This window comes from Patella vulgata, chromosome 2 (genome assembly GCF_932274485.2).
Source record: "Patella vulgata chromosome 2, xgPatVulg1.2, whole genome shotgun sequence".
Classification (NCBI taxonomy): Eukaryota; Metazoa; Mollusca; class Gastropoda; family Patellidae; genus Patella; species Patella vulgata.
The window spans coordinates 14799180-14826922 of NC_065880.2; the positions used below are offsets into that span (position 1 = coordinate 14799180).

The window sequence follows — 27743 nt, forward strand, 5'->3', positions numbered from 1 at the left end:
TGACGATTATTTGCAATCACACGACTTAGATTCTTTGACTACGATAATTTCAGGATTCATCATTATTTATTAAGAAATTCACGAAGCGATTTTTAATTTTTCTTCATCATTTCCACAGGTATGTATATTGTTATTATTATAAACAATAATTTGGCTAACGCTTGTCGCAGTGCGTTAAGATTTATCGAGGCAGACTTTGGACCCAATGTTACTATTTATAATTTGTATAACGGCAATACGCTCAAATGTCTGGATAACCGTACATTTTCCGATGGATGAGGAAAAAATATCGATTTATTTCACTAGGCTACTGATATCTTTCCAAATTATTCCACGGTTTCAGATTTAAAAAAAGCTTTGTAATATACATGTCATTGTAGATTAAATAGGTCTTTCATTAATATAAATCAAATTCAAAAGCGCAAAGCAGATGAGTGGTGGTGGTGGACCAGGAAACAAGATAGATCAAGGGCGCGGACCCAAACCCCCGGGTCAAATTTCGCCTATCCAGGGGGTAAATTAGCTGATTTGAGATAGGCTACATACATGTATTTCTTTCAATTTTGAAAGGCCTACGTTATTGTGAAAAAATAATTGAAAGCCGTCTTTCAAAGAAAGCAAAGGATTAGTGTTGGTACGTTTGTCTCGTGTCTGTCCGTCACACGTTTTGGGACACAAAACTGAATAACACCCTGCTTCTAAGTTCTAAATCAACAGCAGCAGATTGTGATTTTCAGATCATTGTAGACCCCATTTTTAATCATGTATTATTATTAGTAATGAAGCGAAATATATAGTTTGAACTCATTGGATTTAAAACCAGTTGTTATAATATGTATAGGCCTACCTATAGGTAACAAATCTGATGAGCCTTTAGCCTTAGGTAGAACTCCTTGGATTTAAAAATACTATTCTTTACGCATTATTCATATCCTATTATATTACTTTAGGAGATATTTTAAAGGATAATCGTACCATATACTATAGCACTACTAATAAATGCATAATGGTATAGGATTTCTTAACTGGGTGCGCCATATTATCGATTTATTTATGTCTCGCCCTATTTGAAATTTTAAAAAAAAACAACAAAAAACTAGGACTAGGATGTAGTAAAATGGACTATTATATGAAATAGTTTTTCTTCTGTGCAGCATGCATTTGAGCTTCTTGAATTCTTACTTAATTAATTTGGTGGATAAATAAATGAATTGAAAAGATGAATTGTTGGTTAACCTTTTCCCTGTTCTTGATTAACAACACAGCAACCTTGGGCTAGATATTTATAACTTTTGTTTGTTTGTCGAATACGCAAACTAGCTGAGCCTTTTTAAATGACTAAAATATCACGTGTTGAAAGGTCCGCATTCACAACAACCACCCCACTTCAAGATCATAACTGACTAAATTCAAGAACTCTTCGTACATTTTATCGCTATATTTTCTCTCCTTTCTAAATGATTTTTTTGTTTGTTTTTTTTTTTGGTGGTGGTGAGGGGCTTCTTCCTTTGGTCGATAATTGTTATTATACCTTTCAATTTATATTTCGTCGCACCGCATAGGGGTTTTGGAGTTGTTTTATTTTTTTTCGTTTGGCGGTTCGGCCGATTTTTTGCAGTTGGTGTTTTAATCGGGGTTTGTTATGAGCTAACTGTTTCCAAATGACAATATATGTTATAACGACAGAGAGATTATTATTTGTATTCTGTCGCATCGCATGGGGGTTTTGGAATTGTTTTTTTTCCATTAAATTGAGAGAGAGAGAGGGAGGAGGGGGGCGTTAACGTCCACTTGACACAAACTATAGGTCATTTCGGGACAAACATGGTTCAATTTTATTTCAGTAATCGCTTCCGCGTAAGGTATCTTTAGCAGTGGGGGGAAACCGGAGAACCTGGAGAAAACCCACGAGGCTGGACAGGCGACCCTACTCCTTGTCACGTTCAACGGGGTATCGAAACCCCGCCAGTTAATTGACTCAATGACAGACCTTATGATACAGCGCGTATGCGCTAACCCCGATTTTTTTGTACTTGATTTTTCGCCAGACTATATGTTTTAATCGGGGTTTGTTACGTTTTAATCGGGTTTTTTTTTTCTTCTTTTTTTTTCGTTTGTCGGTTCGGCCGATTTTTTGTAATTGATTTTTCGCTTATATTTTATTAATTTTATTCGGGATTTGTTATGAGCTGACCCTTTCTATATGAAAAAATATATATGTTATACGTTCGTACATTATTGACCGAGTGAGGCACAACCGCATGCAAAAATATTGAGATTTTTTACAAATAAAAAAAAACAAAAAACGCCACCAATATTAATTTCAGGCTACAATACGGTTTTTGATTATTCGTATATCATTGATGTAATTGGCCTAATCTTCTGTTTAAATGATGAGCGCCAATGACCTTTATCCTCAATTGTCAAAAAAACAAAACACCAACCTGTAGCAGACGATGGCCTCCAGTGCACGCTTTTTGCCAGCAAAACTGCGTCTGGTGACATGACTTAACCACGTGGGCGTTTGCAAAATGGGCTGTATCGTAGATAAAACCAAATCTATTTTATATTTACGATCAGATTGGTGGGGTACTTGTTCCAATTTAGGCATAGCTATAAAATTTAGCTACAAGATACATCATTAGATTGGAATAAATTTCATCGTATACTTTTGTCATTTGATAGGATAATATTTAAAGGTAAACGACAATAATTTGAGATTTTAGACGGCGCATTGCAAATTTGATAGGCAAACCAATTTGATACGAAGGATTGATCTTTAAACTAGCATCATATTACCTCGGTTAGCACTTGATTATGAATAGTTTGTTCACTGAATTTTCTGTAGTCCAATAAATTGACAGCGATCATTCGATGTGATCTGGGTGTATGCGTATGGCGTGATCTATTATTTCAATATTTGTCTTGTTCTGCATTGCAAGTATGACGATCGTTTCGGATGAATAGTTTTCGTGCACGAGAATACTTAATACTTTGAATCTTCGTGTCATTGTTTATCCAATATTTTGTCTTATAGATCAATAAATTTTACGATGCCGTCCAGAATTCTTGAAAATGGATCGGGAGATGTATTTACTACAAATGGACATGCAGATACCGAAGACGTTGTTATTAGTGGAATATCTTGCAGATTGCCAGAATCGGACAATATGGAAGAATTCCGTCAACATCTTATACTAGGAGAAGATATGGTTACAGCAGACGACAGAAGATGGGAACCTGGTAAACGAGGAATTTCATATATTTATTCTATTTATTTAATTACATTTTTAGATTCACTTTGTTGGATATCATTTTTATACGCCCACATTTTCATTGTGGACACACTACAGGTTACAATTCTTATCCTATTTTGATGAAACTTGAAATATAGGTTTATCTTCAAAAGATCTTGGTTCCTTTCGATATTGGCATGTATCAGATTGAAATTTCATGGATTATGGCCCCTGATTGTTCCCGGGCTGACGGGTAAAGTGAAAACAAAAATGATTATTTCATCTTGTTGGCAAAATGAAGTGCCCGAAATTTAATAAAACACTAATTTTACAAATTTGTACTGAATTGACTATGGATTAAAACATTTTGTCTGGAGCAACTCTACATGTTGCGTATCGATTATTATTTGTGAATGCAGCTGCAACAGTCCGATTGGATGTTTGGAGTTCAGGTTGGCTTAGTGGGATTTTGGTTACAAAACGATTTGGAAACTTTGAAGTTAACTCACGGGCTAGAATAGCAGAAAAACGCATTTGCGGCGGTTAAATTTTCAAAATTTTATTGGAGCCTGGTGCCCCCATCCCTCGCGATGATTGATTGGTTATTTGGGTTTCAAGTAAGTCACCCAAGTTCAGGCCCGTAACCAGCTTGCTAGCTTCGGAGGGGCCTACAGTAGGTATTTTAGAGCTATGGTCGGCCAATTTTTTTTCGGGCCGGCCCAAGTTAGGCTATATTGGACCACATTGAATTTACTGTATTCTCCATGGACTGTAAACAATTGAATGGTTAATTGGAATTCAAGAGAGAGAAATGGGGTTTAACGTCCACTCGACACAAACTAGGTCATTTCGGGACCAACATATGGTTTAATTTTATTTACATAATTCGCTTGCGCGTAGGGGTCTTTAGCAGTGGGAGGAAACCGGAGGACCCGGAGAAAACCCACGAGGTTGGACAGGCGACCCTACCCCTTGCCACCTACAACCGGGGATTCGAAACCACGCCAGTCGACTCAATGACAGACTTTATGATACAGCGCGCACGCTAACCATTCAGCCATCCAACCCCCCCAATTGGAATTCGAGTCAGCCACCTAAGTTAGGCTATATTACACCGCTGGTTGTATTCAGAGACTGAAATAGCAAGAAAACACGTTTGTGGCCGTTAGATTTTCTCAATTTTCTTTGGGGGCGGGATGTCTGTAACCTAGAATTTTATCGGGCATTTCAGGTTCTGCTCCCTCAACATTTATTGAACCCATGCGCCTGTGAGAACTGGAGAAAGATTTTCAAAATTGTTTATTTTTTAGGATTACATGGCTTGCCCACAAGAAATGGTAAACTAAAAGACATATCAAAATTTGATGCTACATTCTTTGGTGTTCACCCAAAACAAGCAGACGCAATGGATCCACAACTGAGAATGCTGTTAGAAGTAACACAAGAAACCTTGGTTGATGCAGGTTAGATCATTAAAAATGTCTGAACAGGAAAAAAATGAATTTCATCATTTCTTTGCATGTTTCTGATGAAAAATTAGTGCATGTAGAATTTGTTTGCAGCTAAATCATTTCATTCAGTAATTGACTTCAGGGGAAATGAACTGATATACTTAAAAAAAAAAAAAATAAAAAAATAAAGGTTCAGGGCTGATAAGATTAATACATTCAAATATAGGTACAAGAAATCTAAAGTAGAAAAACACAGCACACTTTTGATTGCTAATCATAATAATGTAGTTAAGTGTGGGCTTACATAGATAACAATTTCTTGTATCGACATAGATAATAATTTTATCATATCGGATAACAATTCTGTTTTTAAATGCCCATTTCTGATAACTTCTAGAATTATTGCCATTAATTTACTTATCATTATTTAAATTGCTGAGGTGCAAAAGTTATGATCCAATTTAAATTTGTCTCGACTATTGTGAATAATAAATTGATTACAATAGTTTCTGATAATTCCGAAAGAGTTATTGCACTTTGTTTCATAGAATCTTATTGTCCATGCAGTAATATTTTAGTGTTTAAAGATTTTGCTCACAATAATGCAACCAGATTTATGTTGGAGTCAAACGTTTCGTTGCATGGCAACCTATCTATCTTAAGGCAATTGAATCTGCTTGTGCATTCAGAAGGTGATTTAAAGTTCAATAATATTTCTATTGTCTGCAGGTGTTAATCCTACATCAGTTCGAGGTTCCCGTACCGGTGTTTTTATTGGTGTAAGTTCATCTGATGCTGGAGAGGCATGGGCTGCAGATCCAGAAAAATTAGTTGGCTACAGTATGACAGGATGTTGTAGGGCAATGTTTGCAAATAGACTTTCGTATTTCTTTGATTTTAAAGGTATAATATTGGTATATTGTTAGGGTAGTCATTTAGAGGTTTATTACACTCTGACAGAAAGTACATATCATTTCAGACATTTATTCAACTACATATTACAGCAATCAACAACATATTGTGATAATTAACAAAAATTAACTCAGGTATACATTACCAACACTATATTACAATCTATAAAATCTAGACATTTACAGCAATTAATTATTCATAATGTTCAGTCTCCTCGATAAGTGTTAATTGTAAGGTTGGCCTATTGTTTCTAATTGTCTTCAATTAGTCAATATCTATGTACCCCCAGTCTGTATCTTATATGTACCCCCAGTCTGTATCTTAAAATGCATCCCCCAGTCAATATCTCGTATACCCTCTGTCAATATCTTGTTATCTCCCCGGTCAATATATCTTAAGTTTAGGGTCAATGTGACATGTGTTGGGAATAACTGCCCAATATTTTTTTTTATCCCAGTCAATATCTGATATGTGTCCCTGTCAGTATCTGATAATGTAGTCCAGTCAATATACACAAGTAAATAAATATCTGATAGACTTTAGTCAAGATTTATACCCAACATGATATGCACAACTTATAGCTGTTTGGATGGGACGAAAAACTGAGGTCCTGTGTACTACACTGGCATACATGTAAAAGATTCCTTGGCAGTTGGAATTTGATATAAGAGTAGGCTGTGGCACTGCTGTCCAGGCAAAATTTCCTTAGTAGCACACATGGCATATGCCCATCTTCATTAACCCAGTTGGTGCAGAACAGTAGGACGTTTAACCCCATTTCATTTCTGACTTTAGAATCAAAACTAGCGATAATGAGGAATGAGGATTTGAAAAGTGTATTTTATTTCCAGGTCCAAGTTATGCCATCGACACTGCATGCTCTTCCAGCTTGCTAGCGTTAGATCAAGCCTTACACAATATTAGAATGGGACATTGTGATGCTGCCATAGTCGGTGGTTCCAATTTATGTTTAAAACCAACATCAGCTCTACAGTTCTTAAAACTAGGAATGTTATCACCTGAAGGTTCCTGTAAATCATTTGATGAATCCGGTAAGTTCTTTTAATTTCTGAGGAGGGGGGATGGCCGAATGGTTAGCACGTGCGCTGTATCATAAGGTTTGTCATTGAGTCAACTGGTGTGGTTTCGATTCCCTGGTTGTACGTGACAAGGAGTAGGGTCACCTGTCCAACCTCATGGGTTTTCTCCGGGTCCTCCCACTGCTACGCGCAAGCGAATTATTTAGATATATTATTGAACCATGTGTTAGTCCCAAAATGATCTAGTTTGTATCGAATGGATGTTGAACCCCATTTCTCTCTATAATTTATGAATTCAGTAATTGACAATTATGTCTTGTTACACAACTTGAAATAGTCAACTTTTAAACTTATTTTGGCTAACTGCCTATCTACTTTTAAAAGTAACCATGACAAAATACAAGATATTAATTTAGAGATCGTTTCTGTTGCTGGATATTTTCACAGGAAAATAATTTTTTTTTTGTATTAGGTAATGGTTATTGCAGGAGTGAGGGTATTGTAGTAATTTATTTACAGAAGAGATCAGTAGCTCATAGAGTATTATCTACACTAGTACATTCAAAAAGTAATTCTGATGGTAATAAAGAGCAAGGTGAGACATTTATAGGAATGGTAAAACATGCATTTTCTGTGAGCTTCTTGATTAAACTTACATTATGCAAGAGCTAAATCTGCCTATTGCAGGTCTTTCTTTAGGCCTGAAATATTATATAAACTATAAGACATTAATTAACTTATCCAGACCATAATCAACTCTTGATGTCATCGGATACTCGAGATTTTAACTATATTAGAATGGTTCGCCATTTAAAAATGGAATTTAAAAATGGGAAAGTGAGGCTAAGACTCGAATATACCAGTGCCCTGGTTACCACAATGCACACATCTTGTCAAAACTACAGTGATAACTTGGCTCAGAATGAAGTAATTTGATTGAAATTTTCATTTTACATTATCTATTTTTGAGCTATTATACCAAGAATAGTCTGCTCTTTATATAAATCTTACATAATGTATCTTTAACTGATCTCTCTTCCAACTACAAATGTCGATTCAACCTCTTCTATTGGTCTTTATTCAGTCACGAGTCAGTATTTTAACTGCCGATTGACAGGATACACAAATAACCACAAAGTAGATAAAAGAAAAAGAAATACTTCTTGATAAATCGTTGAAGTTTCCATATTGATTAATAACTAAATGAAAGATGGGGCAACTTGAACATTTTAGCCTGGTTATCCTATAATGGCGTCTCTCTGTAAATAGTAAATGTTTACAAAGTTGTACTTTATATTCTAATAAAGGAAATCCACAAAATAATTGAAATTTAAATTTCTAGGAATAACATTTCCATCTGGTGCAGTTCAAAAACAACTGTTGTCAGATGTATATCATGAGGCTGGGTTATCTCCATCGAAAGTTAGTTTTGTGGAAGCTCATGGTACTGGTACTAAGGTTGGTGACCCTCAAGAAGTCAACAGTATAACGGATGTATTCTGTAAAGATAGGAAAGAACCCTTATTAATTGGATCAACTAAATCTAACATGGGACATCCTGAACCAGCTTCAGGTATATATTTAAAACCAGATTTATTATTATTCATTTATAAAAGAGCTGCATTTTTATGGCAAACAGTAAATTATAAACAATAGCTGTAGTGAAATAGGTAACTGAGTAAGTTTTGTTTTGTTCTTAGTGCAGATTTTTTGTCATACTGTGCTATGACATGGTTTGAAATAAACTATTTTGAGGGATAGTCCACATTAATGTAATTTTATTATTCTGGAGAAGCAATCATTCTGAAATTTTGACGGTAAGATGAACTAAATTTAAACACCCCAGTTAGAGCCTTGTATGATTAGTAAATGAATTATTATTTTTATACGCCCACATTTTCATGTGGACAGATATTGTCGTCGCCCCCGTCCGTCTGTCCACAATTGTTTGTGAACAGTCTACAGGTCACAATTTTTATCCGATTTCAACGAAACTTGAAATATAGGTTTATCACCCTAAGATCTCGGTTCCTTTTGATATTGGCATGTATCGGACTGTAACTTCATGGATTATGGCCCCTGATTGTACGAAAAATCACGTTTTTAGCTTGTGAACACTGTAGAGGTCACAATTTTTATCTAATTTGGTTTAAACTTGAAATGTATGCTTATAACCCAAAGATCTCGGTTCCTTTCGATATTCGTGCATATCGGAACGCAACTACCTAAATTATGGCCCCTGATTGTACGAAAAATCGTGTTTTCAGCTTGTGGACCCTATAATTTTTATCCGATTTAAAAAAACGTATTATTATATCACCGTTACACCCCAAGAATGACTGAGTTCGAAATTCGTGAAAATCGGACCAAAACTGACAGACAAAATTGCTGCCGTTCATTCTCAAATAGCATAAAAATATGGTATATCAAGGTTGTGGACCTTATAGAGGTCACAATTTTTATTCGATTTTGTTGAAACTTGAAATGTAAGTTTATAACCCAAAGATCTCGGTTCCTTTCGATATTTGCGCATATCGAATTGTAATTTCCTGAATTATGGCCCTTGATTGTAGGAAAAATCACTTTCTTTTTAGCTTGTTCTCTATCCATCTCTCGAAAATGTGGTTTTATATTGAAGTGTTCTGCTCCAGTGTTTGTGGAATAACTATGTTTAAAGCTTTATAGATATTTTTACTTTGCATTCTTTCAAGAAGATTGACATGACATTGAATTGTTTTGATTTACCAAATTTGTAGCATGAATGTTTTATATTAATTTAATCAAAATACAGGATTAGCAGCTGTTGCCAAGGTGATTGTTGCTATGGAAGATGGAATGATTCCTGCTAATTTACATTTTAAAAATCCAAATCCTGATATACCTGGCCTTTGGGATGGACGATTGAAAGTTGTAACCGAAAGAACAAGATGGAACGGAGGCTATGTTGGAGTCAACTCGTTTGGTTTTGGAGGTGCTAATGTACATTCTGTACTAAAATCAAACAACATCGAAAAGACGCGCGTTCATCCGGCTTCTAAAGCAAAAAGACTTTTGACCTATGCCTCACGAACAGAGGAAGGACTTAAACATATTTTTACTGAAGTTAAGAAACATTCTGAGGACGTAGAGTTTAATGCTTTGTTAAGTGAAAGTGCCGAATCTTCCACCCATTCACATCCTATTAGAGGTTATACGGTATTAAATACAGATAATGAAGTTGAAGAAATCCAGGTATGAATAAATTTTCTACTCTGAATTTCAAGATTGTTTACTATTTATTATCGAAAGGTCGGTTTCCACAAATTTTACGATAAGTGCAAATACAACTTAACAGTGTTCTTAAAGATATGCCCAAACCACCAATCGCAGAGATATAGTAATTCATGACATCATGCAAAGCATAGCAATCTGCATGAAAACCGAGAAAAAATGTTAATCACAATCGGTCAGTTTGGATGCTTTGGATCTCTAAAACGGACTAATTTAGTCAATTCATAAAAATTTTCAAAGCAATTCGTTAGGCGTAGTTTACACTGTTCCATTATAGTGAACCACAATGGACTACAGACATTGACTTAAACATGACCACCCAAATCTGCAGTCCTTTGCATAGTGTTAAATATTGCCGATTTTATTGATGTGCTTAAATTACTATTTCCAGTGCAGAAATTGCCATTGTCGGTCTTGGGTACATTGATCTCAAGGAAGAAAACTTTGGTTTTTCATTCTTCTGAATGAATTCCAGCCACATCTCTAAATTGACAAGTTTGCTAGACTGTACATGGTATCACACATTCATATTTTATGTATATGAAATCCTGCAGATAATATTTCTTTTGTAGAAATCTAGTGGGGATAATCGTCCAGTATGGTTTGTATTTGCTGGTATGGGAACCCAGTGGTTTGGTATGGGTAAAACTATGATGGAATTAGAAATATTTAAACGTTCCATACTTCAATCTGATGCTGTATTAAAACAACATGGCATCAATCTTCATGATCTCATTATGCATGGTGATGATAAAACATTTGAAAATACTTTACATTCCTTTGTTGGTATAGCAGCTATCCAGGTAACTATCTTTATTTGTACAATTTTGAATTATTAATAATAGGTTTTCTCAATGGGCCTGAAGTGCCACTGACATTTTTATCTTGTTAACTGTGATTTATGAAGCGTAACTTTGTTCTGGTCCTGAACATTGAATTTGAGTTTTATCTCTTGATGTCTGATTTTGGCATATTTTGTTAGATCATTGTCAGATCTGGACATGTGGGTGCTCCAGACATAAACAAAAACTTATCGGTTTTGAGTTTGGATGTTATGACCTTAACCTTTTTTAAGATAACATTCTCAATTAAATTATTACAGGTTGCCTTAGTTGATCTTTTACATAAAATGGATATTAAAGCTGATGGTATTGTTGGACATTCTGTTGGAGAATTGGGTTGTGCTTATGCAGACGGCTCACTAACAGCAGCAGAAACTGTGTTAGCAGCATATTGGAGAGGAAAATGTATACAAGAAGCCAAGCTTCCTGCTGGTGGCATGGCTGCTGTTGGTATGTTCTTAAATTTACAATTTTAACAAAAGTTATAGTAACTTTGTAGTGCATTTTTGAAATGGATAAATAATTATCCGGTCTTAAATTCCTGGAGTTGTATGATCTGTGACGTAGCAACTTGATATAAAGTTTCCCATATACAACTGCTCATAATTTTAAAGAAAAAAAAAAACAAAAAAAAACTTAGTGCTCTAACTGTGAGGGTAGTTGTCTGGTTCACCATGGATTGCATGGATTAAAGTTTATTAAATCTAAAACCCGCATGCGAGATAGGCCATGTTTTATTCAACCTCTCAAAGTACATATGTACAATGTTTTATTTAACCTCTCTAAGTACCAAAGAGTCCACATATGGGAGATAACTCCCAAAGACTCCAATAAAGAACAAAGGGGAGAGAACTCTTCCATAAAAGGTGGCATTACTATATAACATTACATATGTAACTCATTTCACAGATAAAATGTAATTCATATTAAATAGATGCTTAGATGTGTAACTCATTCAAAGATCAAATCTTTAATATTATAAAGATGCTTACTCATTACATATATTTCTATTGAGACAAAAATTTATTTTTAGGTTTGACGTGGGAGGAAGCTAAACGGCGATCACCAGAGGGTGTTGTTCCAGCTTGTCACAATTCAGAAGATACAGTAACTATATCAGGTCCAGCAGATAAAATCGCTACATTTGTACAAGAACTAAAAGCTGATGGTATATTCGCTAAAGAAGTCAACAGCAATGGGGTAGCATTCCATTCCTATTATATGGCAGACATAGCTCCTTCGCTTAAGGCAGCTTTGTCAAAGGTAAAAATTTATATTAACTTATATAATGAAAAATATAAAATAATTAGATTATTTTGCATCAGAGAATTATATTAAGATTTAACCAGGGGCAAAGGTTAGCCAAGATTCACTTCTCCAGGGGCAAAGTTTAGCCAAGATTCACTTCTCCAACGGCAAAGTTTAGCCAAGATTTCACTTCTCTGGTGGCCAAAGTTTAGCAAAGATTCACTCCGGGGCCAAAGTTTAGCCAAGATTTACTCTGCATACAAAGTTTAGTTAAGATTCCATGATTACGAAAATGAACCGACTTTGTGGAATTTATTACAGGTCATTACTCCTAAACCAAGGTCAAATCGCTGGATAAGTTCTTCAATACCAGAAACAAAATGGAACACAGATTTAGCTAAATTTTCGTCTGCAGATTATCATGTAAATAACCTTGTAAGCCCGGTTCTCTTTCAAGAAGCTCTTCAACATGTTCCAAAAAATGCTATTGTAATGGAAATAGCTCCCCATTGTCTCCTACAAGCCATATTAAAAAGATCATTAGATGTAAACTGTTGTATGGTTGGTTTAATGAGTAGAAAAAGTACCAGCAACGTAGAATACTTCTATTCTAGTCTTGGCAAGTAAGTCAGATGTTCCGTTTCCTCTTAAAAAAATTTTTTTTTTTTTTTAAAACAATAGTTATTTAACCCGTTAAGCGTGACACTTTTAAAATGTTAACTACCCCTTATTGTGTAATTAATTTGACAAGGTTGGGGAAAAATACCTCCAAGGCGTTAAATTACGCCCTACACACAGTGAGTGGCAGTTGTCCAGGACGTTATATAACGACCTATGCACTTAACGGGTTAAAGCTAAAAGCACAACACAATTTTTATGGAATACAATCAGTGGTTTGTTGCAGATATAGCACAATTATTTGACAAGTGTTCTCTTTCCGTTCGGGGGGTTGGATGGCTGAATGGTTAGCGTGCGCGCGCTGTATCATAAAGTCTGTCATTGAGTCGACTGGCGTGGTTTCGAATCCCCGGTTGTACGTGACAAGGAGTAGGGTCGCCTGTCCAACCTCGTGGGTTTTCTACGGTTTCCTCCCACTGCTAAAGACCCCTACGCGCATTTGAATTATTGAAATAAAATTAAACCATATGTTAGTCCTGAAATGCCCTGGTTTGTGTCGAGTGGACGTTAAACCCCATTTTTCTCTCTCTCTCTCCTTCTCATGCACTAATGTTTCGATGAGATTAATTTTCGAAAAGTCGTGATACTTCTGAAATATTCCAGTGATTGTATTATGTATAGATTGTGTTTGTTTCTAATGTTCTCAATTGATCAAGGTTTATGTTTAAAACGAATAATTGTCTCTAAGACTAATTTATTGAATAGTATATGGAAATTCTTTTTCAGGTGTTATATAAATGGTCTAAACTTCCGCCCTTTAAATATTTTCCCCCCTGTACAGTACCCCGTGTCACGAGGCACACCACTAATCTCGCCAATCATCAAATGGGACCATTCTCAATCTTGGGCTGTACCTAAAGTAGACGAGTTTCTCAGTGGAGGGAGTGGCATGAATTCTGATGTTACTTTTGAAATTGATGCCTCTCCAGAATCGCCTGATCACTATCTAGTTGGACATGCCATTGATGGACGTGTTCTTTATCCAGCTACAGGCTATTTATGTCTAGCCTGGAAAACTCTTGCTAAGTCAAAAGGAAAGTTCTTTGAACAGATGCCTGTAAAATTTGAAAATGTCAACATCCATCGAGCCACTATTTTACCAAAAACTGGTGAGTTGATACCTTTTGTAATATAACATTTTAGATGCACAGAAATCCAAATTCAATCATTGCTGCACAACAGGTGCCATGCACAAAGAGGGGTGTACGGTTTCCAGAACACACCATACCCACTTGGCTCATCTAATGGTCATGGATGTAGGTCATATTTAACTTGTACAAACCATGATGCAATTATCTTAAAGATAAATTATGGGAGATTAGGTAAACGGCTGGCAGTGCTCACTATAATAGATAAAACTAGATAATATAAATGGAATATACTAAAAATTTCAAATTGCTCCACTCCGAACAGAGATATCGGCGATTAAATTTTAGGCCAAGCATTGATCATCATTACTAAAATCGGTACGATTATCCATTTTTGGATTTAATCATCAATGAGCGTTGAGAAGCGATCGATTTCAAATCCAGTGAAAATCTGACGCATAAGATGACATCGAGAATTGATTAAGGTCTATTCATGTTTATAAATGTTTAATTATTTGTATAACCATTCAGGCCTAAAAAAAAGACATGTAACAGGCAGATTTAGCTTTTGCATAATGTATGTTTAAATAACCATTTTTTGACTCTGAAATTTCTAATACTAAAATCTTAATAGTAAGTACAAAACAAAACCGTTAAGACAAACCTGCGGACAAGACTAAGTACACAAGACATTGCAAGCAATAAATAGAATTTCTATAGAATGTTGTGTATGATGTTTCAGGTACTGTTAAACTTGATGTCAGTGTTACATCTACTGGAGATTTTGAAATCTGTGAAAGTGGAAACCTGTCTGTTAGTGGAAATATTCAAATAATGGAAGACCCTGGTCAAAACTCAGAATACTTTGATAGTGAAGCTGCAGAAGATACTAAAGTTGGGATAGATCTATCCAAATCGGACATATATAAAGAGCTGAGGTTAAGAGGCTATGATTATGGACCAACATTCCAGGGTATATTAATGGCCAATAATGAAGGTAACTTTGTTTTAAGTATGGAAAGCAACTTTTATTTTTTTTCTTTTGAACATCTTGTGGTGAAAATTAAAGTTTTAAAATCTGTAGTACATATTAGGCTTCTTTCAAATAACCCCCAAGTCCACGTCTAATTAGAACTCTTTGGATCAACTACATCTCAATTTCTGTAACAATTGACCTTTTTTGAACTCATACTTTTCTCAACATCCAATACATTTGAATTGACTATTTAGAGTGGAACCTCGACTGTCCCGCACATTTCCGATGTAAAAAATAAACTTTGCATGCTATGTTTGTGTAATGCGTAGGCTTTTAACCGACAAGATATGTGAACGGGAACCCATAAAAAAATAATGCTATGGATTATGTTACGGCTATTGTTAAACTAAACGTTTTATTTTTACAGGAAACCGTGGTCAGTTAATATGGAATGGTAATTGGGTGTCGTTTTTAGACACAATGTTACAGATACAAGTATTAGGTTTATCAGGTCATGGGTTACGATTACCAACAAGAATTAAATCTATTTATATTGATCCTACCACACATGTAGATACAGCGGTAGAATTTTCACCTACTGAACAAGGTTAGTTATATTCAATAGCCATTTTTGCTGATCTATTAACAGGGAAATTCTGTTATTGGGACCAGTCGTAGTACTAATATAAAATTGGTTTATTAATAGTATGGTCTTATACTGATCTGGAATCCCAGGATACAGAGATAGATAGGGGTTTTTAGCAGTGGAAGGAAACCCGGGCGACCATTTGACCAATGATTTACCTTATGTTGGTTAGCCAAATGACCTTAACATTGGATTGTGATATCCAATTTCACGATCCTTGATTTTACATTACTTGAATTTGAAAGACCAAACTATTTCTCTTAGGAGCAGTAGGCCCATGTGTAGTGGCTGGTGGGGGGGTTGGATGGCTGAATGGTTAGTTCATGACGAGGAGTAGGGTCGCCTGTCAAATCTCGTGGATTTTCTCTGGGTCCTCCGGTTTCCTCCTACTTCTAAAGACCCCTACGTGCAAGTGAATTAACGAAATAAAATTGAACCATATTTTAGTCCCAAAATTACCTAGTTTGTGTCGAGTGGACATTAAACCCCATCTCTCTCTTTCTCTCTCCCCCCTCCCCCCAATGTAGTGGTGCATACGTTGACTGTGGAATACCAAGTACCACTTTTATCTAGTACACGTACGTAGCTCACTAATTTTACTATACATTTGCGTTACAATTTCTCTGTAGTTATATTGGGATTGCCCACTTCAATATTTCATCATGTATTTCTTTATCTCAGTGATTGATGTTAAAGTTGATAAGGTATTAGATGTCTGCTTTGCTGGATCTGTAAGAATTCATGGTCTCCATGCAACTGTGGCACCAAAACGCCAACAACAAAATTCTCCAACAATAGAAGAATATAAGTTCATTCCTAACATAGAAAATCTTCAATTGGAACACAGCAATGAGTTACAGAACTATGCCAAATATTGCATAAACATGGCATCACATAACTTAAAAAAAATCTGTGACAGTGTTATTCACAATAAAGACACACTAAAGATAGCCACAGCAAATGCCCATAATGGTGCAGATTCCAAAACTGATCCAAATTATTCAAAAGAGCCATCATGTGGACTTGCTCAAGTGTTGCAGAAAATATTCACCACATCTTTATCATCTAATTTCTCTGAAAACGTAAACAATATTCTACACGCATTTAAACCAGAGTTGGCAGCAGATCAACTCTTATTTTTTCTCACCCAGCCCAGAGCTCTAAAACCATGTTTAGATATTGTGTTGGAGAACCTGACCACACGTAAAATAAAAGTTGTAGAGATAAACGCCACCAAAAGTCCACTTCATGATAGAATAGTTCCACAATTAAACACCCAGCCATTGCTTCAAATAGACTATACAACAGCAGAAACGGAACAAGTTGACACTTCGGAATTAGAATCGAAAGGAGTAAATAGTGTCTCCTTTGATTTTACGAAGAATTCTGTGAATGGAATGCATTTGGCCGTAGTCAACAATGTTTTACATCAGCAACTGAACATTTGTGAAGCTCTTGAAGCAGTTTCTGCTTGTGTGGTTGATAATGGTTTTATTTTGGTGAAAGAAGTGACACAAAATTTCCCTTTAGCACTTTCAATAGATGCTCTGTATAAAACATTGCCCACGGTCACCGATAGCAGAACGTGTGGACTTTACCTAAATGAATCTTCTTGGATTCGGGAGTTTGAAAAACAAAACCTCAAAGTGGTTTGTCAGAAAACGGATGGATTCATGTCAACGTTGTTCTTATTGCGCAAAAAATCAAACTTGAGTGAAGAACAGATCATTTTAAATGTTGATGATTTGGAGTGCAATTGGGCAGAACATTTGATAAAGAATATGGCCGACATTCAGACAAAAGCAGATGGTGAAAATTTGTGGTTATATTCTGCGAATAAGAAGAATGGGTTAGTTGGTCTAGCTAACTGTTTAAGACAAGAAGGTGGTGGAGAAAGATTAAGGTATGTATGAAATTAAATATTTTATGTACAGTATTGTGAAGCCAGTAACTGAAATCAGCGAGGGACATTTTTTTATTATTAACAAAATGTATTATTCTTGGGTAATTTGGATTCGGGACAAGTGGGGTTTAAACGTCTGCTTGCCACAAACTAGGTCATTTTGGGACTAACATCTGGTACAATTTGATTTTAATAGAGTTCTTTAGCTGCTATAGGAAACTGGAGAAAACCCACAAGGTTGGACAGACAACCCTACTCCTTGTCACAGTCTTGGAATCAAAACCATCACTTGGTTCAAGAACAGACATTAGGATCTAAAATGCACAAATTATTTTTTTTTTTTTTTTTTTTTCCAGGTTCATCTATAATTATGATAACTCTTTGAAAGATTTCTCTGTTAAAAGTAAAGAATTTTTAGTAATGAAAGAGCTTGATCTAGTCAGTAATGTTTACAGTAACGGAAATTTGGGTTCCCTAAGACATCTTCCCACTGAAGGTAAGATAAAGGAAAAGAATTCTTAAAATTTGAATGATCTAATCCATAAGATTATGTTCCAAAGATATAGTATCAAGTTAGCATTTTGTTACTTAAAGATACATTATGGGAGATTAGATAGAGTTGGCAGTTCTCACTATACTATAATAGTTAAAAACTACATAATGTTACGCAGCATATAGGATTCTAATCCAGAAAATATCACAGGCGAGCGATACCATCGAGAGTTGATTATGGTCTGGATAAATTAATTAATGTCTAATTAATAATTTAGATAACATTTCATAATGTATGTTTAAAATAACCAATAATACATGCAAATGGTTCAAATATTAAGAAAAATATTGATAATTTAAAAAAAATTTTTTTTATTAAAATGGACTTGTGTTAATCTATTGGCTTGCTTCTAATTTTAGGTAACTCGATGAAACCTGTTGACCATGCCTATGTTAATGTCCTAACTCGTGGTGATCTGTCCAGTTTAAAATGGATTGAGTCTCCCTTGAAATATTTTGAACCAGCTAAATACAAGGAAAAAAGTTTGTGTAGTGTATACTATGCTTCTTTGAATTTCCGTGATATAATGCTGGCTACAGGCAAGCTGCCTCCTGATGCTATTCCAGGGGATATGGCTCTACAAGATTGTATTTTAGGCATGGAATTTTCGGGTCGAAATTACTGTGGAAAGAAAGTCATGGGCTTACTTTCTGCCAAGGTAAATATAGCTTATATTTTGTGGGGAATCTTGGAAATGATTAAAATATTGTGAACTAAGTGAAATTTTTGAAATGGATACATACATTTGAGACCTATAGTGTAAATTGAGGAAGATTAGAAAACTTAAGATTTTAGCATTTTCAATAGAATGTTATACATCGTTAATTTACAGTTAAACGGTTAGAGGGTGTCACAGTGGCTAAGTTGGTAAGACGCTGGCTCGCTAGCCTGGAAGTCTGGTGTTTGATCCCTGGATTGGCCGAGAAAGTCCATCCAGATTTCCCGGCGTGGTTCCCCCTTGTCAGTGATGCAGGATGGAGGGCATGACGGGACAGCTGTCTAGTTGTTCGTATGGGAAAAAAACCAAGGTCCCATGTACACATTAGCGTGCACGTAAAAGATCCCTTGGCAGTTGGAATTCGATATAAGAGTAGGCTGTAGTGCCGCTATCCGGGAAAAATTTCCCTCATAGCACACTGTATGGCATATGCCCGTCCTCATTGTAGGACGTTAAACCCCATTTCATTTCAGTTAAACGGTTAGAGATATCAATATAAATATTCTATTGTTTTTTTTTATTATAAAGGGACTGGCAACAACAGTTGATGCTGATAACCGGTTCTTATGGGAGATTCCAGATCATTGGTCAATGGAGGAAGCTGCGACAGTACCTGTAGTCTATTCTACTGTTTATTATGCTCTGGTTGTACGAGGTGGTATAAAGAAAGGTGATAAAGTTCTAATTCATTCTGGTTCAGGTGGTGTTGGTCAGGCAGCCATTTCTGTAGCATTACATCATGGCTGTGAGGTTTTCACTACTTGTGGTTCTATGGAGAAGAGAGAATTCTTGAAGAAAATGTTTCCACAACTAAAAGACAACCATTTCAGTAATTCCAGAAGTACAGCATTTGAATTTGATTTCTTAAGAGCAACAAAGGGAAAAGGTAAGTTAGTTCCAACCAAAACAATTTAGATATGAGGTTAGCACATAAAACATACCTTGATTGTGGACATTTTTCTAGGATGATCCATTGGCAATGAACGTTTTGAGCCCTAGAACATGAAGTTTAACTTCAAAACCAAAAGATATTTATGGATATTTCATGGCCTGTGGTAAAATTCAGTTGCATTGCTATGAAAAGGTGATTTAAGGGTTTTTCAAGGACAGATAAGTAGATTCATTGATGGTAAACCAAGACAAACCTATTCAGTTGTATAACTTTATTTTATCCTTCTTTCAGGTGTGGATGTTGTATTGAATTCATTGGCAGAAGAAAAGTTACAAGCCAGTATTCGACTTCTTGCCCCACATGGAAGATTTTTGGAAATAGGAAAATTTGATCTCTCCAACAACACGCCATTAGGTAGGAACATTTTGTAAATTTGTCCATGAGCTATTCAACTGACAAAATAAATTTGCATACAATTAAGATGTGGATAGATTTCATTTTCCTGAAAATTATACAGACTTAATCAATGTAATCGATTTGGAAATTTAAAGAATGTACTCGTATAAAATTAATCAGTGAAATTATACAGAAAAAATTAATGGAGTATGAAATTATAAGAAATAATTGAATTTGAGTATGAAATTATAAAAAATTGAACTCGAGTATGAAATTATAAGAAATTGAACTCTGTGAACTTGGAGATCACTGACCATTTTTATGCGTGACACTGTTATCTTTAGTTTTTTTAATACCATAATCCTGATTGTAAATGTCTTTTAGAATCACAGTATTGATTGCAATGATTATTCAGTGTTTTAATGCGATATATAATTTCAGGAATGTCCATCTTTTTGAAGAATATAAGTTTCCATGGTATTTTACTGGATGCATTGTTTGATGAGGGTAATTCTGATTGGTCGAATGTGGCTAATCTTGTAACTGAAGGTATTAAATCGGGAGCTGTGAAGCCTCTACAGAGTACAGTATTTGAGAAAAATGAAATTGAAGAAGCCTTTAGATTTATGGCACAAGGAAAACACATTGGAAAAGTTGTAGTCAAGGTATGGACTTAAAATTTACAGTAAAGATTTTTTTCAAAATTATTCATATTTTTATTCCCCATCCTTTCACAGAAAGCAGGGCACTATTAAAATGAGTTCGGCTGTGACCTTTTTGGACACTTGTTCATTAGTTGAATGCTTTGACTTCATGATGAGCATTTCTTATTAGGCAAAGCAGAGATACACAATTTCAATGGTTAAAACTTTGGGACCCAGTAACTCTGCTTTTAAATGAGGTAGAGTGTTCAAACTTGGTATAGATTTCCTGCTTCAGAGAATTCTGTTGGTTCCTGACCTTAAGAACAAGAAGTAATAAGGAGAATATATTCTCATTTCCTGCCAGACATTTTCCATTTCAACAGAAGTTGGACGTACCCAATTTATAAAATTGTATTGTAACAAGAATCTCATTGTAAAAATATTTACTTTACTTTAGGTACGAGATGAGGAAACCTTAAAAGTAGTAAAACCAGTGACTATTAAAACCACTGCTGTGGCCAGAACAGCAGCTCATCCTAATAAAACTTACATCATAGTAGGTGGTCTTGGAGGATTTGGTTTAGAATTATCTCAATGGCTGATTGACAGAGGTGCCAAGAAATTGGTTCTAACATCTAGATCTGGTATTAAATCGGGTTATCAGTCGCGTAAACTGCGTCTGTGGAAGAAAAGTGGAATACAGGTTGAAGTTTCGTCTAGAGATGTTAAAACGGAAGCAGAAGCTAAACAGTTAATAACAGAATCTAGTCAGTTAGGACAAATTGGTGGAATATTTAATTTAGCCATGGTAAATACATTCTCAAATATCCTATTCATAAATCTACTTAAAATTGCTGTAGCAGAAATTTTGAGGCAGTGTTCTGACACCCATACCTTGGATTGTCTGTCATTGATGCAAGTGTTGATGGTCACATGTCCTCTCAATGACCACTGTGCAGAAAGGAATTTTTGAGATCGAGGTATGTTGGTCCTGAAATTATGTAGTTGGCCAAATGCCCAAAAAGAATTGTCCATTCCCACAAAAAGCATTCTCACACATTTTACCATGTTAGTCTTAAGAATTATCTGAGTAAAATGAGACTTTTGCATTTCTTTATATTCCATTATCACAACACATGTTTATTTTTATTTTCTGGTAGGTTTTAAGAGATGGGTTTATTGAAAACCAAACCGTGGAGAATTTTCAGAAAGTTTGTGAACCAAAAGTTAAAGGCACAGCTAACTTGGATAAAGTGTCGAGAGAATTGTGTAAAGATAGTTTAGATTGGTTTGTTGTATTCTCATCTGTTAGTTGTGGAAGAGGTAATGCTGGGCAAGCTAATTATGGTTTTGCCAATTCCTTCATGGAGAGAATATGTGAATGCAGGAAAGCAGATGGTTTACCAGGTAATATGTGTGTAATGTAACTACTAGAGTATATCAGCAATTTATTCAGCTGATATCCAAGCACCTTATAATTCAACTATTGAGTATTAAAGTTGCAATTGCAAATTTTCAAGTTATATTTTTAAAGCCTTAAAGAATAATCCTATTAATCCTATAATTCGCTATTGCCAGCTGAGAAATTGGCAAAAATATCATTTTTAACTTCAAATTCCAACGTTGGAAAATGGCTGCCCCATGTTGTCAATAGCAAAACAGGGGAGGTAATTGTGTTGTTATTTCCTGTGTCATAGATTTTTTAAGGTTGGGAAATAATGCCCATGATCGTATAATAGTGATTTGATAACCTATTGAGCAAAAGACATAGAAATAATTATGTTTTGACTTTTCTTAGAAAATTTGAAATTCTCGCTTTAACTATACTTGTTTATCAGGAAGGGGTCACGTTGGCTAGCCTGGAGGTCGGGTGTTTGATCCCTGCATTGGCTGAGAAAGTTCATCCAGATTTTCTGGTGTGGTACCCATGTAAGTGACGGAGGGCTTGACAAGGACAGCCGTCTAGTCGTTTGGATGGGACGAAAAACAGCGGTCCCGTGTACACATTGGCGTGCACGTAAAAGATCCCTTGACAGAATTCGATATAAAAGTAGGACGTAGTGTCGCTGTCCGGTCCAAATGTCCCTCATGTATAGCACACTATATAGCGTATGCCGGTATTCATTAGCCCAGAACAGTAGGATGTTAAACCCCATTTCATTGCAGATTTATCGGAGAACCAGAATGTTTTTTTGAATGGCCTTACTATTATTTCAAGATGTAAAGATTTAACAATGACCAAATTAGCCTTTATGAAAGGATACTTTGTTTTTATCTATGTGTGTAAGGAATTATTTGTAATGAATATTTATGAAATGTTTATGTAATATTTTAGGTCTTGCTATACAGTGGGGTGCAATTGGTGATGTGGGTATTGTATTAGAAACGATGGGTGATAATGATACAGTTATTGGTGGAACTTTACCTCAAAGAATAACATCCTGTCTTTCTGTGTTGGATCAGTTCTTAAATCAGCCCCAACCAGTTATGTCTAGTTTTGTCATGGCTGAAAAGAATACAGGATCCAAAGACCAAGGTTTGGGTAAACCAGATTTAGTGGAATCTGTTGCAAGAATTTTAGGTACATTTATTTTAAATTGCATTCAATTAGTGGTTCTACTATAAAATTGGTTCATACGGTCTGTCATTGAGTCAACTGGCGGGGTTTTGATTCCCAGGTTGTACGTGACAAGGAGTAGGGTCGCCTGTCCAACCTCATGGGTTTTCTCTGGGTCCTCCGGTTTCCTCCCACTGCTAAAGACCCCTATGCGCAAGCGAATTATTGAAATAAAATCGAACCATGTGTTAGTCCCGAAATGGTCTAGTTTGTGTCGAGAGGACATTAAACCTCATTTCTCTCTATAAAATTGGTGATTTCATTGGATTTTATTTTCGTTTTTGTAGTGACAACAGTCTTTGTTAAATCTTTAACAGAACTTTTGTTAAGAATTGTCCATTTGCTGTTCCAATGTTGAAATGTTAACCAACCTCAAATATAAAATGAGTAAAGACTTATGCTTAATCTTTTGAGCATAAATTTAATAATGCATAGCACTTGCCCCATCACTAGTCGAGGTTACACATTAGGCCAATCCAATTTAATAATGCCAATATTTTGTTATGATGTAAATGACATCACAAAGAGAATATGAATGATGTGTATCGGCATATGTTTCACAATTGTCCATAAGCAGTTTCACAAACTGATAAATCAAACTATTTTGGACCTTTTCACAAGGATTTTTGTTGAATTGACAATCACTGGACCCAAAGATTTTAAAGTTTTTTTTGTTTAATTTAGGTGTGAAAGATGTATCCAGTATTAATGCAGATTCAAGTTTAGCCGATCTTGGTTTAGATTCTTTAATGGGAGTGGAAGTGAAACAAACCTTAGAAAGAGACTTTGAAATGAGTTTATCGATGCGTGAAATTCGTCAATTGAGTATAACAAAATTACGAGACATTGGTGGTAGTTCATCCAAAGATAAAAAAGAAACAGAATCTGATAAATCTATAACAGACGTGCCATCTAATTTAGATGACAGTGGAGTTTCAATTCGTTACGACTTTGACCATCTTATCCCAACTACAACTATCATTCATTTGAATAATATTAAAAATACAGTTACTCCATTATTTGTCGTCCATCCTATTGAAGGTATGTTGACCGTAATTAAAGCTTAAAAGACCATATTTCTATTTCAATTTGTAAAAACTTTTGGCAATATAGATAATGTGAATACAGCACATGTTCAATTTTCATCATGGGGTATTTATCGCCTTGGTAATGGAGGGAGTAAAGTTAAGGAACTTTAGTTAATTCATTTTGTTACACGTTTGTTGCTTGTCCTTGCTATGTTAAGAGTATTACTGGCTATATGTAATTTTCTATCCCATGGCCCATTTCTTTACAACAGCCAGTGCTTTGATATATCCCCTTACTATCGGTATTAAACAATGGTTATTCTCTGCACCTGCTTCCAGATTTCTGATTAAATTATTTTCAAGTGTTAGCGGGAGGGATGAAATAAAAGATTTTGAAAAATTTCTCACTGGTGAACCAAATATTTCTTAAACTGTATGAACAACAAAAAAGAAAATTCTTTGTGAAAATATTTCATAAATTAAGTAGTTAGCATAACAGTTTTTGATGGGTATTATTTTTAGTAAAGGTATTTTCTTGATTAAGAGAGAATATTAATTTTGAAAGATACCTATAATTCTCCTGTATTAAATTTTCAGGTGTAACCATCATGTTAGAGAATATGGCCTCGCAGTTATCTTGTCCAGTTTATGGTATACAGTGTACACAAGAGGCACCATTATCATCTGTAGAAGCTTTAGCTGGTTTCTATTTACAGGTATTCTATAAATTAATAGTATATCATTGTTTCAATTATATTTGTGGATTAACATTACTTGCCAAATGAATTCCCTAAAAGTCAATATCCTGGATTTCTTGCAAAACTGGCAGAAAGTCGCACATTAAAGATAAAAATGTTATCACAGATTTTGGTTTATAAATTGAAAATTACTTTTAATAATGGCTGTGTCTACATAAATTGATCACCTTTTTGTCCCACTAACTTGAATTCGCAGTAGCCATCAGTATATAAAAATAGGACGTTAAACTTCATTTCATTTCATTTGTATATAAAAATGTTGATTTTGAGTTATCGCTTGATTTTCTTGGTTTGAGGAGCATGTTGGATATTCTGAGAGTGTTTTATACTTGTTTTTCAGCAAATTGATAACATTCAACCAAATGGTCCATATCGATTGGCTGGCTATTCTTTTGGAGCATGTGTTGCTATGGAGATGGCAATACAGTTACAAAAACATCACCCAGAAAATCCAGACATTGTGCAATCATTAATACTACTGGATGGATCTCACAAATATGTTGCAGCTCACATACAGCCATATTTAGATAAAATAGAACCCGGTAATACTGCACAAGCTGAAACATATGGCATGATGGCCTTCATACAACAGTTTATGCCAATTGACTTCAAAGAGGTATGATTTATAAATGTGTTTTTTGCTACAGATTTGTTTCCAAGTAGAATCTACACGCAACTTTATTATGAACCATTATTAAATTTAATTTACTATTTTCAACAAACTTAGCTAGAATCTAATTTATCGTAGGGTTAATTCCCTAGATGACCGTTGACCAATATTGGTACCATGGCAGCTCAGGGTTTCTAATTAGAACTGTAAAATAGTCATAAAATAAATAAGCTTGAAATGAGTCTGTGAACAATGAAATCCAATATAAGAACAAAACCTTTCAAGAAAGTAGCCATTTTCATTATTTTTCATGAAGTCAAAACTCTGAACCGTGGTGGGGGGTAGGTGACTGAATGGTAAGCGCATGCGCATTGTATGTAAGGTCTGTCATTGAGTCAGCTGACCTGGTTTCGATTCTCCAGTTGTATGTAACAAGGAGTAGGGTCGCCTGTCCAACCTTGTGGGTTTTCTCCGGGTCCTTTGATTTCCTCAGACTGCGAAAGACCCCTAAGTGCAATAATTGAACCATGTTAGTCCCAAAACGACCTAGTGTTTTAAAATGACAATTAAAATTGATTTTACTTGTAGATTTACGTAGAGTTATTAGAAAAACCAGATTTTGCCAGTAGAATAACTTGTGCTATAGATAAACTGATGTCTTTAAGAATCTTCCAACACAGAACTGAACTGGAAATAACCGCCAAATCATTCTACGAAAAAGTTCTAATTGGTGGAAACTATAAACCAAAAACCATTTATAAAGGAGATATGCATTTACTGAAAGCTAAACAGTGTACACATGAATCGGGTGTACTTGGTGCTGACCTGGGATTATCACAAGTAAGAACTATATATTTATGATTGTAGGGTATATTTTGCAGGGTTTTAAATGGTTGTAATTTTAAATTTTTGTATTCTTTGCCTACAGGTTGTTTTTTTTTTTTTGGGGGGGGGGGGGGGGGTGTATGAAATATCCATTAATATTAAGTCTACATAATAAAACTTAAATTTGGATCTTTTCTATTTTTTAGATTTGCTCTGGAAAAGTTCATACATATGTCATTGAAGGAGACCATGAGAATTTTATATTGGGAGAAAATGCCAAGAAAATTGGAGTCGTTTTAAATCCTATGTGGTGAATTTATGACAAGCAAAAAACACACTATCCTTGTTAAAAAAAAAAAAAAAAAAAAAGAAAACAAAGAAAAAAAGCAAAAAGAAAAAAAAAATTGAGAAAATCAGTAATGAGTTTAGAATTGAAAATATGTTAAATCTATTTTATTTTTTTTTGGTAGTCTTATGACATCTATTTATTCTATTTATTGATATTTTTTGTATGTTTTCTTAGTGGATCTTAGATGTTGTCTAATTCTATATGGATCAAAGATCATTCCCGGTGAACTTATAAACCAAATGTTATGTTAGTGTAATTTGTCAAATTGTTAAAGCCAATGTCAATCCCAGTGAATTTGTCTTGTTAGTCCCATTTGTTGAAATTTTACAGTGCTACATCATCATGTCAAGATTTTTCTTTCCTTGAAATAAAAGATTTTGAAGAGAATTTGTTTTCAATGGCCCATCAGTTAACTGGACTACTAAAATGACTTGCGGCCTACATGTTCCTTTGACCAGGACGAGCAAAAATTGTAATGGTCAACATTCGACCCCTTTCAATATTTTTATCTGATTGTGACGTACTGAGCACTTTGTGGTTGTGATGGACAGAGAACAAGCTAAAGCGATTTTTCGTACATTTGTCAACATCAAAGGAACCAAGATCTTTAGGGGATATAAACATTTAAGTTCCATCAAAATTGGATAAAAATTGACCTATAGCTAGAGGGTCCATAACCATGGTATTACATGCTTGTTATGCTATTTGTGTAATGGGGAGCAACCATTTTGTCAGATTATTTTCAATTGTCACAAAATTTGAACCCAACCGCAATTATGGTGTAATGGTGATATAAAGGGTTTTTTTAAAAAACAAATAAAAATTTTAATAAAATCGGCAGGGCCATAATGTTAAGGCCCGATATGTGTTTAATATCACAATGGAACCCAGATCTTTTGGATATAAACCTATATTTCAAGTTTCATCAGGATAAAAATTATGACCTCTAGAGGATCCACAAACTTGGTATTGCATGCTCTTTTACTATTTGCAGCCATATTGACAGGAAGTTTAGGAAGGATTTTTGCGAAATTCGATATCAACCATAATTACATGAATGGTT

The 27743-nt window shown here is 35.0% G+C and overlaps 1 protein-coding gene across 2 annotated transcripts; it reads left to right on the forward strand.

Moving 5' to 3' along the window:
* LOC126811337 (fatty acid synthase) lies at nucleotides 1–27067 on the forward strand. 2 transcript variants are annotated; one of them, XM_050536847.2, is made up of 29 exons: nucleotides 1–118; nucleotides 3038–3243; nucleotides 4547–4699; nucleotides 5417–5590; nucleotides 6451–6651; nucleotides 7112–7234; nucleotides 7982–8212; nucleotides 9431–9870; nucleotides 10482–10712; nucleotides 11012–11201; nucleotides 11785–12014; nucleotides 12321–12622; nucleotides 13404–13786; nucleotides 14508–14762; nucleotides 15169–15348; nucleotides 16069–17290; nucleotides 17647–17786; nucleotides 18203–18501; nucleotides 19090–19447; nucleotides 19745–19867; nucleotides 20291–20514; nucleotides 20951–21301; nucleotides 21654–21900; nucleotides 22829–23074; nucleotides 23795–24151; nucleotides 24736–24854; nucleotides 25237–25512; nucleotides 26095–26346; nucleotides 26538–27067. In XM_050536847.2, exons 2-29 carry the CDS (start codon nucleotides 3054–3056, stop codon nucleotides 26643–26645), a joined length of 7605 nt encoding a protein of 2534 aa, XP_050392804.2. In that variant the 5' UTR covers nucleotides 1–118; nucleotides 3038–3053; the 3' UTR covers nucleotides 26646–27067. The 2 variants fall into 2 exon arrangements, with proteins under 2 accessions (XP_050392804.2, XP_050392805.2); XM_050536848.2 differs by lacking the exon at nucleotides 1–118 and adding an exon at nucleotides 2606–2699.
* The last annotated feature ends 676 nt before the right edge of the window (nucleotides 27068–27743 follow it).

Coding starts and splice junctions, on each gene's coding strand:
- LOC126811337 (XM_050536847.2), top strand. CDS start 3,054: ATGCCGTCCAGAATTCTTGAAAATGGATCGGGAGATGTATTTACTACA. Junction 8,213..9,430: donor ACATCCTGAACCAGCTTCAG/GTATATATTTAA, acceptor ATCAAAATACAG/GATTAGCAGCTGTTGCCAAG. Junction 26,347..26,537: donor CTGACCTGGGATTATCACAA/GTAAGAACTATA, acceptor TCTATTTTTTAG/ATTTGCTCTGGAAAAGTTCA.